General features: G+C 37.8%; 1 protein-coding gene across 1 annotated transcript in view; it reads left to right on the plus strand.

The window, feature by feature from the left end:
* Positions 1–19,324, plus strand: part of LOC140940135 (signal recognition particle subunit SRP68-like) — a 53,384-nt gene extending 34,060 nt beyond the window's left edge. The window contains exons 6-13 of the mRNA XM_073389032.1: positions 391–598; positions 1,699–1,938; positions 2,696–2,953; positions 9,602–9,696; positions 10,238–10,370; positions 10,641–10,716; positions 13,239–13,288; positions 19,036–19,324. Coding sequence (XP_073245133.1) covers positions 391–598; positions 1,699–1,938; positions 2,696–2,953; positions 9,602–9,696; positions 10,238–10,370; positions 10,641–10,716; positions 13,239–13,288; positions 19,036–19,266 — 1,291 coding nt within the window. The 3' untranslated portion in view covers positions 19,267–19,324. The remainder of the gene's footprint in view (positions 1–390; positions 599–1,698; positions 1,939–2,695; positions 2,954–9,601; positions 9,697–10,237; positions 10,371–10,640; positions 10,717–13,238; positions 13,289–19,035) is intronic.
* The last annotated feature ends 6,234 nt before the right edge of the window (positions 19,325–25,558 follow it).

Here is a 25,558-nt window from a genome sequence, read left to right on the forward strand (position 1 = left end):
TAGTGGGCTGCATTTTGAACGTTGTTTCCTCGTTAAACACAAAATTCTTCCAAATTTGGTCATCAGTAACTGGTTATGGTGAATGATGCGTGTGCCTTTAGCCAATCAGAATTGGGGGAATATTTTTAATGAATAATAATAATTAATAATAATAATAATTATACCTGTGAAGTATTCACTTTCCAGAACCACTCCATGGAAGAGTAGATTGATAACAATAACAACAGTTGCTGATTCCATTTTTGTGTGTACAATGATCCCTGTAATTGTTTGTTATGATGAAAATGAAAACACACATCGGTTACTGCACAGCACGGATCAATGAATGAACAGCTCCCCCTTCTAAGTGTTGTTTTTTTGTTTTTCTTTGGTATTTGCTGATCAATATAGAACAATCTATGAAAAATTGGCTGGAGCATTTTCTGATGAGCAACGTGGCATGTATGTTCAGAGGGTGGAAGAGATCACACCAAACATAAGTTACTGTGCATACAATCTGAAAGAAGGAACTACAGATATCAATGATCTGATGCAGCTGAGACTGAGTGCCACTGCTTCAGGCGGAACACATGATCCGGTGTTAACTGCTAAGATTGATGTAAGTCTTTTGTTTTGATTCGCCTTAAACTGGTATACCATTACAGCAATAAGTAGAAATATTAACCATGAGTGAGGATGTCAAATCTGTATCTCAAGTTTGACATCAACATAAAAATACAACATCCTTTCTCAATTACACACCCACTTATAAATTTGGCCACAGGGGATGGAAAGAGGCTTGGTGATTATTCAGTTAATAGCTGCTGCACAAATGTTCTTTTAATGGATGAAAATTTTCTTTTGACTTTTCATGAAATGATAAGAAAAAAGTAAATTCTTTGATTTCTTTTAAAAAGACCTTGTTGGTTAAACTTTGTCCTAATAATTATAGTTATATGAATTTACTGAGGTCACTGAAGAGAAAAGATGATAAGATGATATTAGTCTTTCCCTGAAATTCTAACAACCTGTGGGCAAGGAGATTGAAGGTGGTTATTTGCTAGTTTGGCCAAGGTAATGACATCTCGGAGAACCCATAGATAGGAAGTGGGTTCAGGGGAAATTCTACAATGAAACATTAATTGCACCATTTCCCGTGTCCAGTACTGTCTGCACCTGGATATCTGAGGATGAGAGGTTGGGCAAAAATCTCACTGATAAATATTCAGTTCTTCCTATGTCTGAGAGTTTAACATGTATTACTCCTACAAGATACCGTTAATAAAGGGAAATGTCTTAAGGTAATACCACTTGCTAAAGTGGTTTTGTTTTAAAGTAGGACAGGTTTTTTTAATAGTTTTTTACATTAGTGACTACAAATGAACAATCAGAAACTATTGTTATTTGTGTGAAGGTGCATGATGATTTAAATTCATAATGTGTTTCAGAACATTCTGTGAAATTAATTACAGTTGTGACCCAGCACTGATATTAAATTGGTAACTACTGTTACATTTGTCAGCAGTTACTTATCACAAAAGAGACCATTATTATTTTGTTACTTAAATGTACATGTACCTTTTATTACATTTGGTGTCAATTCAGTTTGACAGTATTTTTTATATTTCATTAGGGTCCTTGTTGCATTTGGCACCAAGTTTTAAATATGTATTCTCAACGGTGCTAAATTTTATGTATACATTTCTATGTAATGTTCAGGAAGTCATTGCTCAGACTCGAGATAAAGAGGCTGCCAGTATGACTGAGGTCAGCTGGCGTGGCAGGACTGTGCCAGTCAAGAATGAGAAAGTGCGTTCATTCATATTGCATGCACAACAAAGTGCTAGAGAATTGGACAGAGCTGAGACATTGGACAGCAAGTTAACATTATATGATGATTTACTGATGGAATGTAAAGATGCCCTGCAAGCGATCAAGGATGAGCTGAAAGTAGACACAGTGAGTTCTGACTTTCTTTTGTTGAAATTCTTAATTCCTAATACCCAAGTCTTAGACTGGTATGAGACAGCAGTTGCCTTATATACATGTGTGAAGTTGGTCAAATTTAAACAGTGTGTCAGCCAAAGCGAAAAACATTTTCCACTGTTGAGTTTCTTCTATTTTCTGATAAAATTTTATTTTTTTCTGATAAAATCGTTTCAGCTGTCGTTTGGTTTTGGAAAAAGATTCAGATAAATCGGCAAAAATTTACAAGAAAAACGACAGTTCTAACTGAGCCACCATACTGTGTACTTATCAAGTCATTAAATGATTCGTGTTGTGCGTAGTTGAAACGTATATATCCAGCTCCAGTTGCTGGATAGCACTGTCCACCAGATAAATTACCATCCAGCGGATCAGTATTAGTTCTTTATGGTGTGTGTATACCCTATCTGGCCGGGCGTACACTAAATGTAGAGCAAAATTTATGGTGTTGTTTAAGATTATTTGATTTGTATGTGGTGTAAAGTGAGGGATTTTCTTTCCCGTTTGGACAAATATAACATACACGTGTAACGAGAATGGACTGTGTCGATTTGTGTTTTAACCCTTTACAGAGTGAATGTTTGGGTCTTGTATGGTAGTGCTAACAATTGAATCTGGGGACAAAATCCTGTCGTATTACCATTTAAATGAAACACTGCAAAAGATGATCTTTTGCAGGGCCACTTGTGGAAGTGAAAGGATCAAAGTTGATTGGTATCTGTTTTTGCAGGTTTCTGGAAAGCTGCGTTCTCAAAAGACGGAGACACAAGTTGGAAACATGCAATTCCTTCATACTTACATTACTTTCATCCGCTTAAGTAAAACAGTTGAAAGGAATTTGCTGATGGCAGAGTCAATGAAGTCCAGTTTACCAGCCACCCTGCAGCTGCATTCTGTGGAGGAAGGGACCTCGTCAGAAGCAGGCCCTTCTGGCAGAAAGACTGCTAAACCAGAGGACCTTGTACGGATATATGACACTATTTTGCAGGTGGGAACATAGGTTACGATTATTGATTTTTATAAAGTCAAACTACCTCCATTCTTCACAATGGTCACGTTCTTTGTGCTGGCAAACAGGCCACAGCCCATATATTCACTCTTGTGTGAACCTCTCTCCCACAGTTAACTCTCTTAATGTCCGTATTAGTGTCTGTAAGCTGCAGTTACATAATCTCTTAACGTTTTGTATCCATCGTTTGGTAGCAAGAGTGCTTTTTATAAGTTTTGTATTAAAACGAAACATCTAGCTATAGCAACTATTGCATTATTGCTCGAGCTTCCAAAGGAAACGCTCGAGCTTGAAAATGAGCTCTTTTTTTGCTCCTGGCACAAATTGCCCTCTGGCGTCTTCTGCGCGTGCGCAAGATATAAGAGTATGCTAAAATAGGTCAGCGGACTAAAGCAGAGCACACAGGGCCCCTTGTCTTAGGCGAGCAAAGCCTTCTGTCTTTGGTGTATAAAACTCACTGTTATCGTAAGAGTGAGTTCTGTCATTTCTTACATGCGAAATCTTTAAACCAAACGCATACGCTGTTCATCTGTAGATCTACAGTAAAAGATGGCGAGAGTAGATTTGGAACGGTTCAGTTCATTCGACTGACTTTACAAGACCAATTTACTACAAACACTTCCGATTGAATCTTACAGAGAAGCCCTCTCGAAGTAGGTGAACTACCCGCGGAATTTGAACAGAGTGTTTGTGATGAACTTTAACTTAACTTTAACTTTATAGCGGAGCTCTCGTGTGCGTGAAGCGCGTGCAGCGGAGCACCATAGATAAGAAAATTTAGTTATCTACCCATCCGAGAAAAATTGGTTATGACGTCAGCGTACTCCGTCCGTCCGTTTCTTTGGGGGTGAAAGAAGGGAATCAGGTGACTGCCCGTTGGGGGCGGAGTATGATGTATTTTCTTGGCGGGAAATGGTGCGATGCATTTGTGGAACCCTCGTGTGACCACTGTCGTCGCGTTCAAAAACTTGTTTACTTTAAGGATTTTGTGACCGTGATGGTGGAAAAAATTGTTATGGCAACAAACAATAGCGGATCAAATTCAACGTATTTGCTTATAAGCAGAGAGGAAGAATTATCAGGCGAAGAGCTAGCAAAGAGAATCGCCGAAGAGAAGTGTCTATGCTGCATCTGGAGACTTGTTTACTGACAGCTGCAGAGTTTTATGTCATCTTATTATGATTTAGCCGTCGTTTTCTACTGGATCTACTCAAATACAGCTGCTATCAAGATTCGTTTGTTACTCTTTGCTGGCGTGTTTAATGGGTTTTTGGTTGAGAAATGTGCCGCTTGAAAAAAGTAAGCTTTCAAAAATAAGCTTCTCTTAGTACTTTCCCTTGCTGGATGCGTAAAAGGGTGAAAAATCTTCCGCGATTCTGGCCTTAGTCGATGGCTATCACGAGCTGCATCTCGACCAGTTAGCTTGAGTAATTACAGTATTGCATTTGATGTTTTTTTTTCTGGTTTAATGTTCATGAAGTCGAGCATTGTTTATGCCATCACTTTATGCGCATTCATTTGATAAGATTTCAGACAATGATCTGACCTAGTATAGAATTTATTAAGTCTTTAGAGATTTTCTGACTGCGATTAAAAAGAAGTCGTTCTGAAGAATATTTAGATCATTTCGACCTCTAGGTTGTAAAACGAAGCTATGAGCGATGTTCTTGCCTCGAGTTCATCTTCAAAATCAGCAACAGAAACAGGGCGAAAATCTGCAAGGTTTTATTCATGACTCATGATTTTCAGAGACACTTCAATACATATCTTCGTGAATAAACATTGTTGTCCTTTTAAATGTTTCATTGAATTATATTATTTCTTTGTCTTGATTGTTTGTCAAGATCTCTTTTTTATCGCTTTTCCGGTTGTCGTTTTCAGTCGTACATGAACATCGCATGCAGGAGAACTCAAAATGTCGCGTAAATCAAATGAATATGGAGTTAAGAAGTAAAAGCGAGAAAAGGCGACACGCCACGTGTCGCCTTTTCTCGCTTGGGGTGATTTTCACGCGCGCTCGCGTTTTGCTCGCTCTACTATCCATGAGAAAAAATGGGAGACTACTCGTAGTCTATCTTGCTATTAGTGTTCATTCAAACACCCGACAGTTCGCTCTGGAAGTTTGGACGGGTGATTTTGGAAATTATATTAAAAATAGATGTTTTCGAAAGTTTTTGCTCAAAGCCGATCATTTAATACCCTGCATAATTGAATAACAGCAGAATGACCTGACTGAATAGTCCCGTCTTATGGTGCATTCTCTCTATACTTGCAACGTTTTATGTTGTTTTGTCATATTTATAAGCATAATTTGTTGTGGAAAAGAGAAGCGCGTGCTTCGATCGTCTCGAGAAAACTGCAGAATTATAAGTAATTTGCTCCAAGGTCTGAACGATAAACAAACAATGCCTGGTAGTTCTGTTTACCTCAGAGGTGATGTAGAAAGGCGGGTTTTCGTGCTATCATGCCAACACCAGATTTGTAAAGTAAACCTGCAGCGTACACAAAAAAAATCTGGCCTGATTCAGTTTTCACTTTGGCCTTTCCTTTAGACAGAGAGATGAAAAAGAATAAGTTTCTAGTACTGTTTGTAAATTGGCTGTTCCTAGGACTATCGTGTCTTAACGGCCATTATAGTATAAAATCATATTTTGGGACTGTCTACTTAACCTTATAAAATAAAGGTGGTGTAGGTGGGCAAATAGGTCATTTTGCTTGGGAAGAATTTGTTTTACACGTCTAATCTACCGTGGTCGAAGGTGATTGCTATTTTTTGGTTGTAAGGTTTTAGATCTTGTTTTATTCTTGCACTGTTTGAAAATTATTTTTTTCCTTTCAAAAACGTATTAATAATTCATGAGCTCAACAACCTATCACGACGTCATTGTGTCAAGTCCCCCCAAATGTCTAAGTTAGTTTCTCGAGTCTTCAATTCCCGACGCTAACGTAGAATTTGAACTTTCATTTTATGGTGTACAAGTCGAACGATGATCGGCCTGGGTGTACAACCTCTCTTGCCAGTACGGTGGGAACGGCTTAAATGGTCTGAAGACACTAATACCAAGTTGATTTAATAGGAAAGAAGTCAATTGCTTTCGCGTTAGTATCTTCAGGGTCAGTGCCAGTGGGCTCAGAGATTCCAAATATCCAGATGTTAGCACTACGAGTATACTGTTCTAAATCATCTACTTGTTCGCGTAGCATGGCATTCGCATCCTCCAGACCGGCGATTGTTTCTTGCCAAGCTTTAGTAATTTCCTGTAATTTCCCAACCTCGAACTGTAAGGTTTTAGGAAGCGAGCTTTTCAACTGAGTATAAGATACGTATTCACCAACAGCGGTGCGAGCCATAACGAGATCCTTTGTAAGCTGAGGAAGAGTAGTAGAAATCCATTTATTTAGTTTAGTCTCAAAATGGGACCAACTCTCTTCTGACCAATTCTGGTTCATCGCTGACCCAGAAATCAGGTCTTGAGAAGCCGCTTGTTGGTTGTGAAAGGCTGCTCTGGTCTTTCCCATGATGAAGAGGATGAGTAAATCGTTAAAGTAAAAGAAAAGAGACTAGAAGGTATTACGCTTCCCTACATAATCTCCAAAAGTTGAGGATTAGGGGAGCATCAAAAACCATACGTCTATCTTGTTTGAGAACCGCTGATCAGAGTCAGAATATTGTTCAAGACTCTTGACTAATTTTTAAGGTGGCCCGAACCTATTTATATGCGTGTTGGTTACGTTTTTGATTTGCGTTTTTCAGAATGAAAGATTCCACCGATTTCTGTGATGTTTGGCATACCAAATAAATAATGATGGAACTTTAAGAAAATATTAGCAAATAAGCCTCAGAGCTCTCTAGTTTTACATCTGCACGTTTGAATGCAATCGTGACCGTAGAACTCGCCGCACAAAATGCTGGTCAAATTTAACCTTAAAATGCTACGCTAACACATTTGTGAAAGGTGACGCACGAATAGAGGTAGAGTGCCGACAGACTATCTCCTCCGTGAAAGGATATTCCTACCTAAAGCTTTATTGCAAGAAACAGAGTAATCAGAAACTTACGGCAAACATAGTTAGCACTACAAGAAGAACAACTTTATGCTGAGTGCGTGGTAATATTGCAGAACTTCTATTCATCAAACTTACGTTGTATTTGTCTCTCTCTTTTGGAAACAAATCTTAACAAAGCAAAATATATTGTCTACGAAAAACTGTCAAGAGTTTTTATCGTCGCAGGTTCTTGTTTCGAAGAGAAAAGGCCACCAACTCCAGTACTTCTAACCATCCATTTTTCAGCTGCAAGGAAAACCCTTGTATTTGGTAATTTATTCAAGCTTTTTAGACTTGCCATCACATTCGCACGGGAAGTTTACCACTTGGGAGTAAAGATGAAGACAAATATGACAATCGTCTTATTCTTCTCATTATCCCCAACAGCAAACTGCCCGTAAACAAGTTTCAAGATGCTGCATACATTTCCCGCATGAACTCACCTGTCAAATTTTGACCAATAAGAGCCTAAATATTGGGCGCAGAGCGTGACCAACGCGTGACCATGCTAAGAAAAGGTCTTCCCCGCCTGTATTTTTAAATAACTAGCTGAATTTTCGCGTCCATAGTTAGTTTGAAATCAAAATCTGAATAGTGCGACGCCTTCGTGACATAAACACAACATATTTTATATAAATTTAAAAAATAATAAACTTGAGCCTGCGAACATTTGAAAACCAGTAACTTGTCAGCGGATAACTTAAAAAAGTACTCAACCTCGATGGGTCAGTTTTGTGTCAACTTGTGATGTTTTTAAATGTCTTTTTCCACTGGATGTGCAAAATGAAATACAGCTGCTATCAAGAGTCCTCTGTTATTCATGGCTAGTTTGTGTATTGGTTTTTTGGTTGAGAGATGCGTCGCTTGTCAAAGTCGGAAATCCGATTTCGGATGGCATCGTTTTCGTTTTTCACCTTGCTTGATGCGTATTGAAGAGGATTCAAAATTCTCGAGCGATTCTCGCGTTACTTCGGTTACTTGATAGCTTTCAGGAGCTGCATCTCGAATAGTAAGCCTGAATAATGATTGCATTTGATGTTTGTTTTTTATATCTAATTTCATGTAGTCGAGCAGTTTATGCGGCAAGCTTATGCACGTTTGTAAGATTTGCGACAATGATCTGACCTAGTATCAGGTTTGATATAAGCTTACAGAACTTTAAAAAGCCCTAAGATATATTTTCTCACTGCAAATAGAGAGAAAACGTTGCGAAGAATATTTAGTTATAAATTTGGCTGTAGAAAAAAAAACTTTGAGCGATTTTGTTGCCTCGAGGTCGTCTTTGAGAAAAGCAAACACCAGGAGGCCGGCTTAAAACATAGACTAGCTTGAAGACTCAGGATTTTTAGAAACGCTTTAACACTTGTCTTCGTGAATGAAAATTGTTGTCTTTGTAAATGTGTCAGTTCTTTTATTGATTGTTAGTAGTCTCTCTTGCAATTTTAATCGCTGTGGCGTTTGTTTTCAGTCGTTCATGAACATCGCTTACAGGAATTAACTCAAAATGCCGCGCGTATCAAACGCTTTTTAAGATTACACATCGTTATAAAACCCTTAAATAAATAAAAAAACATAATAAATTCTTTATTATGTTGAAGCGTAACTCTATTAATGTTCACTGCAAATTTGGCGCTTGTCAAAAGTGAGAACTGGCTGACCGTATAAGTGATTTTGGAAATTTTTTGAAGGGTTTCGCTAAAAGCCCACAATCGATCGTCCTGAATATTGACTGAATGCAAATTGTCTTGAAAAATTGTGAAATACAGCACTCTTTCCTAGGTCTGTATGATAAATAGTACTGTTTCACCTTAGATGTAATGTATAAAAAGCATAAAAGGTTGGTTTACACACCCCCGGATTTGTTGGCAAGATTTTGTAAAGTAAACTTGTCGAAAGCAAAAAATTCCGTCTGATTTGTTTTCCAAGAATGTTTTCCAGGTCTAATCTACTGTGATCAAGAGCCATTACGGCTCTTGAATGTGATCGAAGATAATTGCTATTTTTTGGGTGTACACATGGCTAACAACTCGATGTACGATGTTTCACTCTAAAATCACTTAGCCTTTCCCTCAAAAGTCACATGAATTTGCCCTTAAGTTAACTGATTTGTGGATTACAAATTTGTTGTTTGATTTAAATAAGAAATGTATCAATGGGAGCTTGGCTTTTAGCCCTGGCTAAATCTATACATTATTGCTGGTCTTTACACTAGAGCCTAAATAAGCTAAGAAATATTTCTGAAAGCTTTACGCACAACCTATCTTGTTTACTTCAGGTTTACTTAAGCCTTTTTTTTCCCACACAACATAATTAAGATTGATTGACATGCTTCGCCTTTCTCAAAGCTTAGAAACCGCAAGTTCGGTAAGTCGGTTTTAAGGATGGTTTTCAAGTCACTTGAAACTTTCTTGAATCGTTCCAATTTTCCAACTTTAATGAGAAAAGTTACTTGAGATTTTACTTAGGCCTTTACACGTATTTTTTGGTTAAGTAAAACTTAGCAGCTCTTAAGTCTTACTTAACAGCCTAGTGTACAAGACAACCATTATCTTAAATATCCTGATTTTTATGATTTTGTAGAACCTGACTGACATGGCTGAATTACCAGGAATCAATGAAGACTTGACTTTCTCCAAAGAAATTGCGGCTAAAATTCTTCAGTACAAAGCTCAAAGGTTTGGCACAATCCACCTACTGCTACGAGCAGTACTCAACGTGACGCCAATGCCACCCTGCGTGGTGTGCGTCGAAAGGGCTAGGGGAGAAAGGGCCAAGGGGAAAAAAGGAGAAGAGTCAGGGAGGCCATTGAAATATTTTGTCGAGCTCCAACATTGAACAGGGGCGCTTGTTACGTGCTCCCCGCGATCTATCGGGACGTTATACCACATGATTCACAGTATAAATCACGTGCCAAAACGCCCAAATCCATCACTTGATAAAGATTCCTCGATGGAATCGAAAGGTTGTGTTTTTCTTTCCGGTAAATTGAATCTTCGTTTCATTGTAAACAGACACTGTGATGGCCATACCATGGTACAATTGATGAAGATTCACCACAAGCATACCTATATAAAGCGATCGCCCTCGATAGCAAGTGACCCTATAACGAAAGATGACTTCTTGATGTTTAAAAAGTTAATATTGGTTAACTTAAGCCTTCTTTAGCCGGTAGAAAGACAGTTCGATTTCACTGTTAACCCGCTGTTTTTCTTGTAGGTGCTTATTTGTGGCACATTCGTATCTTTTTTCCAAGAAGTGGCCCGAGGCAGTGTCATTATATGCCCGTGTAGTTAGTCACGCAAGCTCTGCTATCACGCATCTCCAAGAATTAGACTCGATTGAATCACAGGTTTGTACATATTATTGTCTATTTGCAGAGGAAGATGCACTTCACAAGGCGACTATCCAGAGCTTTTTTTTTTATCAATGAACAGTTATCAACAGTTGACGATCCAATAGATATAATTATTGACGAACTATGTAATAAAACTGCGGTGGAACTTGTATGGCAAGGGCACAATCGAAACCCTTTCTATCGTTCGCCTCTTTACCTTGTCCGCTTATTACAGGTTTCGTTTCACACTGATTTTTACCGACAGTATTTTTTTTTTTGCAACAGGCCATAAACAGCCTTCAGGAATTGATTTCACAGGCGAGAGGCTTCAAATGTTCTGCTCATGCGTCCCATATCTTAGGTAAGTGCTAGTAATCTCTACAATATCTTTGACAGAAAAATAATAATAATAATAATAATAATAATAATGATAATGATATAGTAATAAAATGAAGCAGCTGTTGAAAAGCTTCCACCTTTGTCGAGTCCTGTTTAAAGGACATTATAGAGGACACTATTTTAAGAACACTTGTCTATGTCAAAGAGTCTGATCCCCCAGATGCACCACACCATCGTTTGACTGGCGATTTTTTTCCTGTCCAGTCAAGGTGGCTCCGTTATTAATACTGGAGCATTTAGCTGTGACAAATTTTCCGTCATAACTTTTTCGTTTTTAACGCGATGGCTGCGAAACTTTGCAAAGAACAACAGATATCATCCGGCCATAGTACCAAATATTCCGATTTCATTGATGGTACTTTTATATTTCTTGAGAAATTAGCGCTTAAAAGGACCCTACTGTTCAAACAAAATCGCTTCTAGTAAAAAATTTTGCTGGTATTTCTTACTGAAATTTCTGGTATCGGCCTTAATTGATATAATAAATATGCCGGAGAAATTTCAGAAAAATCGTTGGAGCAGAAGTCCGTAACTAAAAGTCGCTCAAAATTTAGCTGTGAAATTGTTTTGGAATTTCAAAAATAAATTACTATCAGGTAGAAGAAGACACTAGTTCGAATTTTCGGTTAAAGTAAATTGCTTATTCTGAAAACAAAAGGCGATTGCCTATTGTGCTATTCTTTAAAAGGTACTTTTTAGTTTTAGAGGCACTATAAATTGCTCCAACCTTGCTCTGACGTCGAATTGCTTGTTCCTTGACATTTTTAAAATATCCCTTGACAGTTTTGGTTCAAACTGCTGCTACATACATTTTGATGCATTGCAATGCATCCTCAACGGCTTTTCCCGCCGATACCAGAAATTTCAGTAAGAAATATCAGCAAAATGTTTTACTAGAAGCAATTTTCTTTGAACAGTAGGGTCCTTTTAAGCGCTAATTTCTCAAGAAATATTTACCATCAATGAAATCGTAATATTTCGTACTACTGCCGAACGATATCTGTTGTTCTTTGCAAAGTTTCGCAGCCATCGCGTTAAAAACGAAAAAGTTGTGACGAAAACTTCGTCACAGCTAAATGCACCTGTATTAATGACGGAGCCACCTTAAAAGTTTTCATTTTCAACAAGAAAGCAACATGCTATGCTCAATTGATGAACCTTTCGTTTGGGAATAGACCATTTCTGAGTTCATCCAAAAACCCCCACTTTCTTAATAATGCTAAGTGCAAAACCTTTCATGCGGAAATGAGTTTTATTTTCATGGGATTAAAACATCATTTTCTCAATACTTTTTATCCTGATTATAAACAGGCTTGTGGCTCCTCGTTAATGGTCTTATTATTCTCCTTTGCGTTTGGATCCTTTCCTGTGCAATCGAACTTTTCTTCGCGGACAACTTTTTATATGGACATTTTTTTGTTACATACAGTTTCTTGGTCCAGAAGATACCAGACTTCGTACACCTCTGCAGTACATACATAAGCCCCATGCAAATGGACGCAACTTTGTTGGCTAACAACTCCCAACATTGTTGGCTGTTACATGTTCCATCCGTTTACACGGCTCTCTTTTGTTCCGAGATCGCCGAAGCGTAGCGCAACAATGTTGGATCCGTTTGCGCAGCTCTTCCAACATTTTCGGGGCCATGAACGCGCATTAAACATGGTTTTCTTGGAGTCTGCGAAGTCTTCTTGGGTTGTGTCCTTCCCACGAAGCACTGCAGGTCCCAACATTATTGGGCGTTGCTGCATCCGTTTGCATACATACATACAGAAACTTTATTTTTCCTCGAGTTTAAGAATAGCCTTAATGAACTAATATTTCCGAGAGAAAACAAAATCTTACGGAATGGTAATAGAAAATAAGACTATATACATTATTTGCAAAAACTATAAACTATACATTACACAATACTTTAAATCATATACTATCTGGGCCAGTTCATTGGTTCATTGGTAGTAAGTTCCAATGTTTAGCTGTATTATTAGGAAAAAGAAACAAACACTGAAAAATTACACGACAGTAGAAATCAACCCTTAAGCATTGTCGCGTAATTTTTACGTGCCTAAATAAAGTAGAGGCGATATTTGAAAGGTCACACGTTAACGGAAAAGTTGAGCGAGATTCAACTTTTACGTTTAAGCGTGATCTTCCATAAATTGCCTCTATTTCATTGACGCGCGTTATGTTTACGTGCTTACGTACGTAAAAATTACGCGACAGCAGAAATCCGCCTTAAGGGTTGATTTCCACTGTCGCGTTATTTTTCCGTGCGAACGTACGTAAAATTTACGCGCGTAAATGAAATAAAGGCAATGTATTGAAGGTCACGCGTAAACGTAAAAGTTGAACGGTTTACCTTTACGTGCGTTCGCACGGGAAAATTACGCTACAGTGGAAATCAACCCTTAAGCGGTAAATTGCATATGCTATGGTTATAATCCATCTCACTCTGGTAGTGAATATGTTCAATCATTTTCACAGAGAAAGAAGAAGTTGCAGACGAAATGTGTGATATGTCATTGAATGAGAAGGTATTGTATTTGATAGCTAATCGATCTTGTGTATTAATATGAGAGACGTCTGTTGACTCGAGCAGTTGGGTTTCCTATTTACATTCACGACTATTAGACGGGAATGGGTGTGCAGCTCAAACTGTGAGCCTGAGTGTTTATTGCCCAAGAAAATGCACCAAAATTTCCTTCCAGCAGCAGCCTTCTGACGCTACTTAAGATTAATGTGAGTTATTTAGAACTTTTTATTAATCATTTTATCACGGCTATTGAAAATATAAGGTTTGAAATATACTTTCGTTTTATTTCAGTTCAAACATACAGAATTTTTTACTTCTCACGGAGATTCATGGTGTCGGATTTTCACTAGCAGGTCTATATCGAGCAAAATTCAGATTTTATCTATTTCAAAGTTTTTTGTTTATTGTTGTCACAGTGATCGATTTTACTAAAAACTGCATTTTGACAAACTTCAATTCATAATCAATCACTGTTGAAAATTTTGTAGCGATCGGACAAGGATAAAATCACTTTTAAGGTGATTGAAAACCATCAGTATGGTCAGGCCATGCTATTTGTTTTGGAAAGGTCAATAAAAGAGCGAGGTTTGTTTTTTATTGTTCTTTAGAGACATTTTTTTGTGAGGATTGTTCTGAAAATTTTGATTTCGACCCACTTGATTTTCAAACTGTTTTGTGCAGTGTGAATAAGAAGGTACTCACTTGACAACACATACCTAGGTTGTTTATAAAGTCGGATTTTAATGACCTGTAACACAAATTGCGCTTTCAAGAAGTCCTTTGATCGTTTACATCACACAGATGAAATATTAAGTTTAAGCTTTTCTAACAATCCTGTCAACAACACTGCTAGATTTAATTTAGCTAAGTAGAATTGAGCTTATAGTTTGTTATTCGGTCTATTTTTTACGCAGGTTATAAATGATAATAACGATAATGGTAATGATAATGATGATAATAAATTATGCGCTTATATTGCGGAAATATCCATAACAATGATCAAATGCGCATTACATCAAAGAATTACACGACTATTTACAATACGAAGTACAATAAGAGTATGTACATTACTATAATACAAGATCTAAAATATTGATATGTATCTAGTAAAAATTCAGGTAATTATAAGCAGACTTGAAAGGTGTGTCTCAAGATGGCGAATAAAAATAGGCAAGTGAGGATTGTCGCGAAGTTGGCGCGGTAAAGCATTCCATAACTTAGGCGTAGCCACTTGAAAGGACCTATTATCTAGTGTAACCTTAGTTCTAATTGTTGGCGACGCTAGCAAAATCCCACCAGACGTTCTGAGGCTATATTGGCCTTGCGATTCCAGAGTAAATACGATTCGTGACATTAGAACTTGGGTCAATTGAACGAATAACGTTGACATGTTGTGGTGGACGCCCTTTTCTGTCTCGCTTTCAGTGTTGGCCTCGAAGGTCTTTTGTGAATTTTCAGCCGTGTAGCTCAAGAGTAGCGATTGCAACGGCCGCCGAACCATTCATGTCAGGCTTGAATGGTTTTCCATACAAATCCCTGTACATTTTGAACTTTTATTTTTTTCCTCGGGGTCTAGGAACTTGCGATTGCGACTGATGTTATGTAAATGAAAGACAGCTGAGCTACAGAGCTTGCTGATATGAGTAGCCATACTTAAGTTAATAATCAAACGGAACCCAGATTCCTGACAACTAGCTTTGCGTTCACTACAGACTCTTCAACAGTAATGCTATACTTATGTTAACCTTAGCTACGTAACTGTTGCCTGGTACTGAGGAGCAAAATCTAAAACGTATCATCATTTAACACGAGTCGGGCTCTAATCATCCACTTCTTAAAGCGCAACAGCGATGAGTTTGTTTCAGTTCGGCTTTTTAGCGAGAAAAACCTTGCTTTTTTTAAAACTATACCTTTGAATTCATGTTACACAAGAATAAATTGTTTCTTTCCCCGCCAGTGGATCAAAGCTGGTTTCAGCTCCGTACATCGATGGGGCTTTGAACCCGAAAGTGGAATTTGTTAAACTTGCTTTTCTTCCATGGGCGACCGAAATATAATTCTAAATATGCTTTGAAATAATCATTTAAGAACCAAGCAGGACAACGCAGCAACAACAAAAAAGAAGACAAGAGAAAAAGTCGGAGTCCTCCACAGGATATTAGAGACTTTAAGATAGGATGGCATGCCACTGCGCATGATCGGAATCACGTGACTGTTTATTTTTCCGGCGTAGTCCAGCGGCTACGGTGAATTGTTGAGCGGTTTCGCGCAGTCGCGACTACGGAGAACATTTTGCTCGCATTTTGCCGTCTCGGTAATTCTACAATTTCAATTCACGTGCTTTAAGTGAGAGGGAAGCTAAATATGTAAGTTTTCTCTAACTCAAGATTCACGCTTTAAATATACTCGAGCCACTTAAAGTTGTGACTACATTTTTATTTGTTGCCCAATCAAAATGGCAAAAACATCTTTGAGATAATCGAAAGCATGGCGATACTGCAAACTACATCAATAATCGGAGAAGACCATCTTCTAAATCTAATAAAATACAGAAGAATTATTTTCATTATTCTTAAGATAAGATCACATGCAAAATAATTGCATTTTTGTGAACTGAATATGAAAACAAGAAAATCTTTGCTTGTTGTATCCCCCTCTATTCCCTTGTAGTGTACTATCTGTAGTCTGCAAACTTAACGTGCTATTTTTGTACGACTCATCCCAGTGCTACAAAAGGACAACGTTCGTCCAGCCGTAGTTTGCAGTCCGTAGTTGTATCTTAAAGTCCCTATTCGCCGCTGGTCACCCAACTGGTTTCTAACCGCGACTGGCACACTTATTTCTAGTACCGAAGCTGTGCGCGCGAGCGTAGCCCCATACCTAAAAAAATGTGGTAATCTACCCATCCGAGAAATTTTGGTAATCACGTGACCGTCCGCACCACAGACCTACAAATGTAAAATTACTCAATCAACAGTTGTGACAACCCAAATGCACCTCGAGGTTAAATCGAGGGGAAATCGCATAGCCACAACAACGACAACAATAACAACATTGTATTTATTTAAAGAAATATAAAGTTACAATTTTATGTCCTGCAAATAGCTATAATGCTAATCTAGGCAGGACAAGACTTTAAATAAAGACGTTATTAAATTACATAAGAAAAAAGAAAAGAAAAGAAATACAAAAACATACAGATAGAAATACCTTACATATAAATTCAAGTACAGGGGATTTTGTTATTTGAAAAGGACTAAAATTACAAGTGGAGGTATATACAACATATGAGATTAACTTCACAAAATGTTCTAATAAATAATTCACATTCAAATAGTTATCTTCATTACCTAGAATATTAAGGAGTAGTGATTTTTTTTTTTTTACACAAAATTAGGTATGTTGAGAGTCTTAACAGAAAGTGGAATAGAATTCCAGATAGACACACCAATTCTAGTAAAAGATGTTTTCATTTTTTCAGTTCTAGAAAATTTGACAGAGAAACATTCTTTTGCACATAATCGCATATTATAATGATGTTTTGTATTGATTTTCGCAAACTTATCGAGAAGACTTTTAGGAGCTGTCTTAGCATGAACGTCATACATTAAATAGCTTAACTGTTGAAAGAACAAAGACTGCAAAGGAAGGCAGTTTGATTCAATAAAAAAAGGGATTGCATGGTCTCTGGGTTTAGAAAAATAAATCAAACGCAGTGCACGTTTTTGCAGAATAAGTATCTTATTGAGGTAGGTCTGTGGACAGTTGCCCCATGCACAGATACCGTAATTTAAATAAGGAACAATAAGTGCGTGATATAAATTCAAAAAAGATGCCGTGGAATGTAGTGCCTCATTTTAGCACTAAATTATTCCAACCGATCTACTAATTTTGTGACTGAGCGGTGCATGATTTATGGTTTTATCAAAGTGTTCCCAATTAATTGCACTTAGGTCATTCATGAATTTATTAGCATTAAAGCTGGAATAATCCCTAAATTTAGTCTTTTTTGTATGTGGTAATTTTTGCTTGTTTACATTGACAATACAGACTTGCGAAAAATGATCGGTTGTATCGGTGACGATATTGCCACTAGAAATATTATACGTCAGGTTATTTGTGAAGATATTGTCAATTAAAGTCGCTGAGGACCCATACCGCGCTCTTGATGGCTTATCGGTTGTAGGAGGCATAGAAAAACTTTGCATACACTGAAGCAGTGTCTGGCTTTATTTACAGTTTTCATATTTTAGCAAGTCTATATTGAAATCTCCCATGAGATATATATTATCATTATGATTACTGAAATACTCGAGGAAATCCGAAAGATAGTCAGAAATTGGTCTGCATCATTATGTTGTCGGTAAACAATGCCACAGATATTTTTCTTGTGATTTGGTGGTAAAATTACTGGTAGTGGTAGTGCTTGATAAGAGGAATCAGTAGAGCTTTCTAAGACTCGATATTTATAGTTTTCATTAATAAGCAATAGCCAGGTAGTTGTGGTATAAAATCAATAGATTCGCCTTCGCATAAATGCACTTTTTGCACTTTTTATTTGAGTATCAGTGTATTTAGCACGAAAGTGCTAATTGGGGACACTATATTTTACGTCTCCTAATGGAGACGGGACCGCCATTTTACGTTGTCTCACGCGAAGGTCTAGCCGGTTGTAGTGCAAAAGAAGTACCTTCATTTCTCAGTCATTTTAAGACCCTGAGTGTTGGTCCGTCCCCGGGAATCGAACCCGCAACCTCCCGCTATGCAGTCAAACGCTCTACCGACTGAGCTAATCCTGCCACGGTCAAATCTTCGCCACCCGCATCTTGTGAAGCTGAAACAACTAAGGAGTCCATGAAGACGAAGAACATATACGACCTTTCCTCCATAAACCGTGTAACCAGGAAGTTTCAAGTTTCTGGACATTTCACGTTATTGTAGTCGTGCAAAACAACGGCAAAGAAATGTACAAAAAAGTGTGCTGCACGTGCAAAGTTGTTTTTGTTGTAATTGTTTTTTCACCGTTCTCGTTGCCGTCGCCGCTTAGCATCACACGAGTTTATATTTAGTTTGAGCAAACCATAAATGTTACCGAGAACTTCGCTTTTAGCCTTGCCGAAATCTATATATTATCCATAGATACGGAGTTGCCTCCTAATTACATGACTACACTTAACCTACCTATTCTACAAGACAGACTAATAAACCAATTGTTTGATAAATGTGATTTTAGTGGTTATTACATCAATCTGAGAGGTCAAGCAAAAAACTGACTTTTCAGTGTTTTAAACCAAATAAGGTGAATTTATTTATACATGGTAATTCAAACGACAATTCTCCTTTGCGTATTCATACCAATATAGTTCGTTGGTATTTTCTTTGAAGAAACTCGTTATGACTAATGTGAATGTAGTACTGCAAAGTCCTGGTTGTCTAAAAAGTGGATACTATCCAGTAAAGAAAGCGATTAGTCTCCCTAATATCTAGTGAGGATAGCGTTATCCACCTTCTTAACAATACTCAGACGTTTCGGGACGGCTGTCCGTTCGTTAGTGCTGAGATTCGTGCAAACACATTTGGTTTGGGCAAAAATCTCACTGATAAATGATCAGTACTTCCTTAACGTCTGAGAGTCTAAATCATTTGTTGCTGTTGCAAGATACTATCATCTTCAAACAGTTGCCTATCATTAGCGGTACACAGTTTAACTATCTCTCTAATCATGGATTTTTTCAATTAATCTTGTAGCCCCTCAGCAGCCGATTGGATCACTTTGTAACCGATCCATCTTTGACAAGCAAAAAACCTCAAGTGATATCCTTCCCACCGGAGTTTGAACCGGTTCCTTGTAAACCGTTGTTCTTTGACTTGGCACTCAATCAGGTTCAGTTTCCTTCTCTGGCGCACAAAGTGGAGGAGAAGAAAGCAGCAGGCATAGCTGGGTATTTCAAGGGCTGGCTATGGGGATCTGGAAATTAATGTAGATGTACTAATAGTAATGAAAGATGGAATAAAAAATAATTCTGAGAAAAATGAATTATTTCTCCTTTTATTCCGCGCGAAACAAATTATCTTGAAAATGATGACCAAAGAGTTAATGCTTGCCAGTCGTGTGCCCACCACAGGAGTCTAATTTTCCTTGCCGTCTTTCTCAGTCTTCAGTAACACGCCTACAAGTTTCTTGTTTTCTATTCTATATCTTCAGTTGATTGGTTCGGTTAGGGTGTTACAGCTTATTCTTCGAAACGTCTCCCTTGTATCAACTTCGATGAGGTTACCTTTTTTCATTGGTATAGCACAACTGATAGTGGCTGTTTTTGTTTTTGTTCACTTCGAGTGATTTCTATAGCAATCCCTCGCTGAAATCATAAAGCAGTCAATTGTTAGCAATTCAAATGAACTACGGTAGTAATTTGCGAGTTTTTTTTGTGGTTTATGTGATTCCGGTCAGGTTTTGTTCCTACCAAAAAACCTGTTATCATCGGGTTATGTCTTCAATAGTTTACAAAGATCACTACATTAAGTGATAAAAGAATCAGAAAATTTAAGCAAAAATAACATTTCTTTTGAATGTCTTTTCTACATTTAATTTTCCGGTACCGCAGAACAGAAGAGAGTATCTACAAGTGGAATATTAAAGAACAAAATACTGTCCTCAAATCACACTTCGATGCAAATTTTTTAATGAAGTCTTTCTTGCAACTTTTGTTGTATTTTTTGACGTCTAATAAATGTAACAAAGACCCCATGGTGCAAAACCATCTGTGGACGGGGAACAGCTGCGTTATAATATTACGCCATTGGAAATTAATGTTGCATTTTGCAAGAGGAGTCCATCAAATTTTACAATGTGAGACAAATATTAATACAAGTTAAGTTCTTGAGGCAATTGTTAGCGACAAAACGTAGCCTTTTTCGGTGTGTATTGTGGAATAGAATTCCATCACAGCTAGTTTTCAGTGACGATTCCGTAGCTTTACTTTTGTTCCAAAATGTTGTTTAACAATTTTTTCATTTCCCCGTTTTTCATATTTCTTCCCTTCGCTTGCCTCTTCATTATCATCAATGCTAGTTCCACGTCGTCTGCCCAGTTATCACAAATATTTTCACTAAACTTTTTGTGAACATCTCTCATTTTACAATCGATCAATTCTTCTTCTGTGCGAGCGAATAGATACTTTCTGTCGTGACCTTGATCTTGAGAATTTGAAGAACTTGAACTCGCTATTGAGTCCAAGGAGGTTGTTGAACTTCTTCTCGTTGTGCGTATATCTGGGTGCCCTTTTTTCACATCGTGCCATAAACCCTCAAGATATCTTTCCATAGTCTTGTGCGTGATTCCTAACTTGGCATGGCTTTCATCTTCCCAATCATTTTCTTGCAATGTATCCATAAAATTTAGTCCGGGATCAGTACTACTATTCTTATTGATATCACGAGAGCCAGAATCCACCTCATCTGTTTCCATACAAGCAGCGTTTGCTGTTTGTTGCTCTGGAGCTGTGTCGTCAGGTGAGCTTAATCGTGAAGGGAAACGCGTCCATTTTCGTTGCGGCTGTGGAGTTGGAGAGGGCTTTATCGGGACAGATTTCTCTCGCTTCGCTGTTTTCGTGGTATCCTGTTCAGGTTTTTGATCCAAGGTTTTAATCGATGTTTTGCGATTATCGCCCTGGCGTTTTATTTTTGTCGTTGTTTCCTTTTTAGCGCCCAAGTGTCCTGTTTTCTTCACATCCTCTAGAGGTTTTTGACCCAGATTCTTGATACCTGTCAATGTTTCACTAGGGTGATCATCGCTCTCGCGCTTTATTTTTGGCGTTGTATCCTTTTTAGCGTCGCCCAAGTGCCAGTCTAAAAATTCATCTTGTACTAGTTCCTCCAAGAATGCCTCGGTATCTTTGCCGTGAACACAATCCAACAAACTGTCTGATTCAACACACTTGTGCTTTTCGGCCGACATTTGCAATGAGGTAATGGAACCTTAAGTTGCTTCAGAAAAAAAGGTTTATGAATAATATTTAACGTCGGAGCCGTCGAAGTCAATAAAGATCTGTTAAGTTCCTTTGACAGGTGTTTTGATCTTCAGTCACTGCCAAAGTAAAGGCCCTGGGGACAAGTTTAATGCTTGTATATTAGGGTAATTCATTTTTTGTGAAAGTTGAAAAATGAATAATGAAAATCTGTGGTTATTTTCATTTTTTTTAATTTAAAAAATTAAAAATAAAAATTGACAATTGATTTTCAATTTTCATTTTCTAACATGGACAAATGAAAATCTGTGTTCAATTTTTATTTAAATAAAATATAAAGCTAAGTTAAATATGTAGATGACGCTACAGTCATGGAATTTGTTCCCAGGCTTTCTCCTTCATATTTGCATTTTACTGTTTCGGATATTTACTCGTTTGCTTCCTCTAGGGGCATGGTTCTTAACGGCAAAAAGTGCAAGGAAATGTGCATCAGTTTTTTGCAGTATTGCCCATTTCCGCCAGCCCCTCTACTGGTTGGTAGCTCTCTGATAGAAAAGGTTTCCTGTTACAAGCTGTTAGGGGTTCACTTGTCGGTTAACTTATAAAGGAACGAGCATGTCACCCATATTGTAAAGAAAGGAAGTAAGCGGTTATATGCAATACGCGCCCTTAAGAAGTGCGGACTAACTGATAGGCAGCTTATTCTTGTCTATTGTAGTATCATTAGGTCTGTTTTAGAGTATGCCAGTCCAACTAGGGCTGGCCTCACGCAATACTTAAGTGATCAAATTGAATCAATACAAAAGAGGGCGCTAAAAATTATTCTTCCTTCTCGGTGCTATGAGGACGCGCTCAGGAAATCAGGCCGAATTCTGCTGCGCCAGAGGAGGGAGGATGCGTGAATAACATTTCTCAAGCGAACTTACTCTTCTTCCGACCTGCTACGAAACTTAGTGCCGCGAGTTGCACACAAAAGACTGTATGCCCTTAGAACAGGAGAAACTGTTTCTGTGCCTGCCTCCTCAAGAAATGACAGATTTGGAAATTTTTGCACCATTAAATACCTAGTCTGCTACACAGCCGTTTTTAGTGGCGTCACACGACGCTCCTCCCCACAACGACTTTAAAAACGGCTGTGTAGCAGACTATCAAATACCAGAATCACGTTTAAAATACCGCAATGTGATATGTCTTAACATTAACAGTTATATTTACGTGTCATAATCCGAAGTATTTGTATGTGATTAATGACCCGCCTTGTAAAATTCAGTTTATGCTGCAAAAAGGTTGAATAAGCGATTATTACTATTATTATTATTATTATTATTATTATTATTTAGAAATTGAAAAATGAAAAAAGAAAATCTATGTCTAATTTTAATTTTTTCAGCTATGTGAAAAATGAAAATCTGTGGTCAATTTTCATTTTTTTCTGGACTCAAAACTGAAATGAAACTAACCCGGAAATAAAGAAAAACAACCAATCACAATACAATAGATCCCCGCACAATTGATGCGAGTGCAATATGAGAAGTGAAACATCAGTTACTGTGCCCAGCAGGCTAAATGCTCCAATTGTCGTCTGACGGTTGAACAATTTGACGTCAGGGGCACCCAACGACAATTTTCGGAAAATTATCTGTTAATTAGGATTTTCGAACTTCAAAAAAAATCGTATAATTGCCCATTTTTAACGGATTTTTACCCTAAAAAGGTCACCTAGAATTTTCGGGAGCCTTTTTTCTGGCTGAAATTTTCGAAAAGGTAAATTTTGATCCCTATAATTTTCGGATAACTATACTTTCAGCTAGGAAATCCGAACAGATGAAAAATTTTTAGGGGAAAAAAATAAGCCTTTATCTACCATTTAAATACTAAAGTACGTTCAGCAATGCTAAGTTTATGCGGTTTTGAACTATATTCTCGTTGGGTGCCCCTGTGACGTGGATTGTCCACTTCGTTGGCGATTTAGGAAATGGGAATTTTGACGATGTGAATGATGGAAAATGTGCGTCATTTATCAGGACATCTGTTTCTGGCGGAATTGTCTCCATGTTGCAAATGTCACGGAATTTATCGCCGCCGAGAGCGGAGCCGGTCAAGAGAGGTTTGCCAACCTTCTCTTCTCTTCTCTCTACTGTCATCTGGGTGAAAATCTGTCGCTCAAAAAAAAGGCATTAAACAGTGCCTAGGAGGTCTGAAGTGCAGTCAGAATACAAAGAAAAACAAGAAGATGCTGAAGGTAAGCTTCAAAGCGATATTCAATGTACATTTTGCTAATTTAGTGGGCAAGAATATTTCTCCATACAACGTGTTATAATTTTCTTGCTGTATGAATAATAAATTAGCTTGATGGGAAGTGTTGTTTTCGGGTTCTTGGCATCCTAAGAGGCCTGAAAAGCAGTCAACACACAAATAAATGTAACAAAATACCAAAAGGAAAAATTTAAAGTACGTTTCGCTCAATTATGGAGAAATAGGATAATTTTCATACAACGTCTTATAACTGTTGTCGATTAGCTAAGTCGGGATAATGTTGTTCAGGGCTCTCATAGTAAGCTTGGGCTACCTGTGAACAAACAACAAAAATATGCGGCCCGGCGGTGAGCTGAAACTAGCCATGTGACTGTCTTGCGATTGACAGCAATCAGCGGACGTAACGCAAGTCATTTCGCCGCCGCGCGCCTCCCAAATCATCCCAGACACATTTCCAGATTTCCACTCTTCCAGAGTTATTAGATTAGAACAAACAAGACACATTTCCACATTTTCGGATTTCCACACTGCCAGAGTTGTTGGATAAAGACAATGAAGAGGCATTTCTCCACATTTCCATACTTCCGGTGTTAATAGATAAAGACAATGGAGGCACATTTCCACATTTCCACACTTCGGAGTTATTAGATAGAGACATTGAAGACATATTTCCACACTTCCAGAGTTACTAGATAAAGACAATGAAGACATATTTCCACATTTCCACATTTCCACACCTCCACACTTCCAGCGTTACTAGATAAAGATAATGAAGACATATTTCCACATTTCCACACTTCCAGAGTTACCAGATAAAGACAATGAAGACATATTTCCACATTTCCACACTTCCACACTTCCAGAGTTACTACACAAATTAAGACAATGAAGACATACTTCCACATTTCCACATCATTTTCCACACTGCCAGAGTTACTAGATAAATTAAGACAATGAAGACATATCTCCACATTTCCACACTTCCATTTACTAGACAAAGACAACCAAGACACATAGTGACAATGGAGACACATTTTCACATTTCCACGCTTCCAAAGTTAGCAACTAAAAGTACGCGATTCTACGTTTACAAGACATTGTAGTGCTTTCATGTCAATGCATACGTTTGTCTCTATTACAGTTACTTCAGGGAACTAATGTTGCATACATTTTTCATGAATTAACGGTAATGTTACTCTTCTGCCCATTCCATTCTGATGACGCGTTCTGTGCTCTTCTACCCGAAGTAAAAGCCGAACTTTGGAGTTGTTTTCTAAGCGAGTTTTATCACTGAGCTGACTCATGATTCTGCTACACCTTTTTTCGGTCAATGCCGTTCAAATCGAGCTGGAACTTCGTAGAAACACTTAAATAAAGAGCAGGTAACATTTGTTTTGTGAGAGGTTTACCCGTGTGTTTGAGTCGGTTTAAAACATGTTAAACTGACCTACATGAACTTAAAATAATCATGAGATGAAAAGTTTGCACAATAGAGTACTAAAGTGATGACGTCATAAAAATAAAATTTCTGAAATTATGGGATTTGTCAGGATATTCGGAAAGAACAATGTCCAAGAGGCCTACTTACCAAAAATGAGCATTTTGGGGCAAATTGTCTCTGAGATGTTAGCCGGTTAAACTCAGAAAACTCCATACAAACCCCTCTATTTTTTTGGGTCGCCCCCAAAAAAATTTAGAAGGGTTTGTGTTGAGTTTCCTAAGCATAACTGGGCTACGATCTCAGAGACAATTTGCCCCGAAATGCTCATTTTTGGGAAGTAGGCCTCTTGGACATTGTTCATTCAGAATATCCTGACAAATCCCATAATTTCAAAAATTTCATTTTTATGACGTCACACTTTAGTACTCTATGGCAAAAGATTCTTTCCTGTTCTCTGACATCAGTAATCTAGCAAAAACCTTATATGTTGATCACGCTCCTATGATCATTGTTTTCACTTCAAGTTGTGTCACGCAAGAAGCCAGGACACCAACCTTCGAGGCTACCACGACGTTTGTAGTGACATGTTTATCTTTTTAACAACATA

Source organism: Porites lutea, chromosome 6, assembly GCF_958299795.1.
Source record: "Porites lutea chromosome 6, jaPorLute2.1, whole genome shotgun sequence".
NCBI lineage: Eukaryota > Metazoa > Cnidaria > Anthozoa > Scleractinia > Poritidae > Porites > Porites lutea.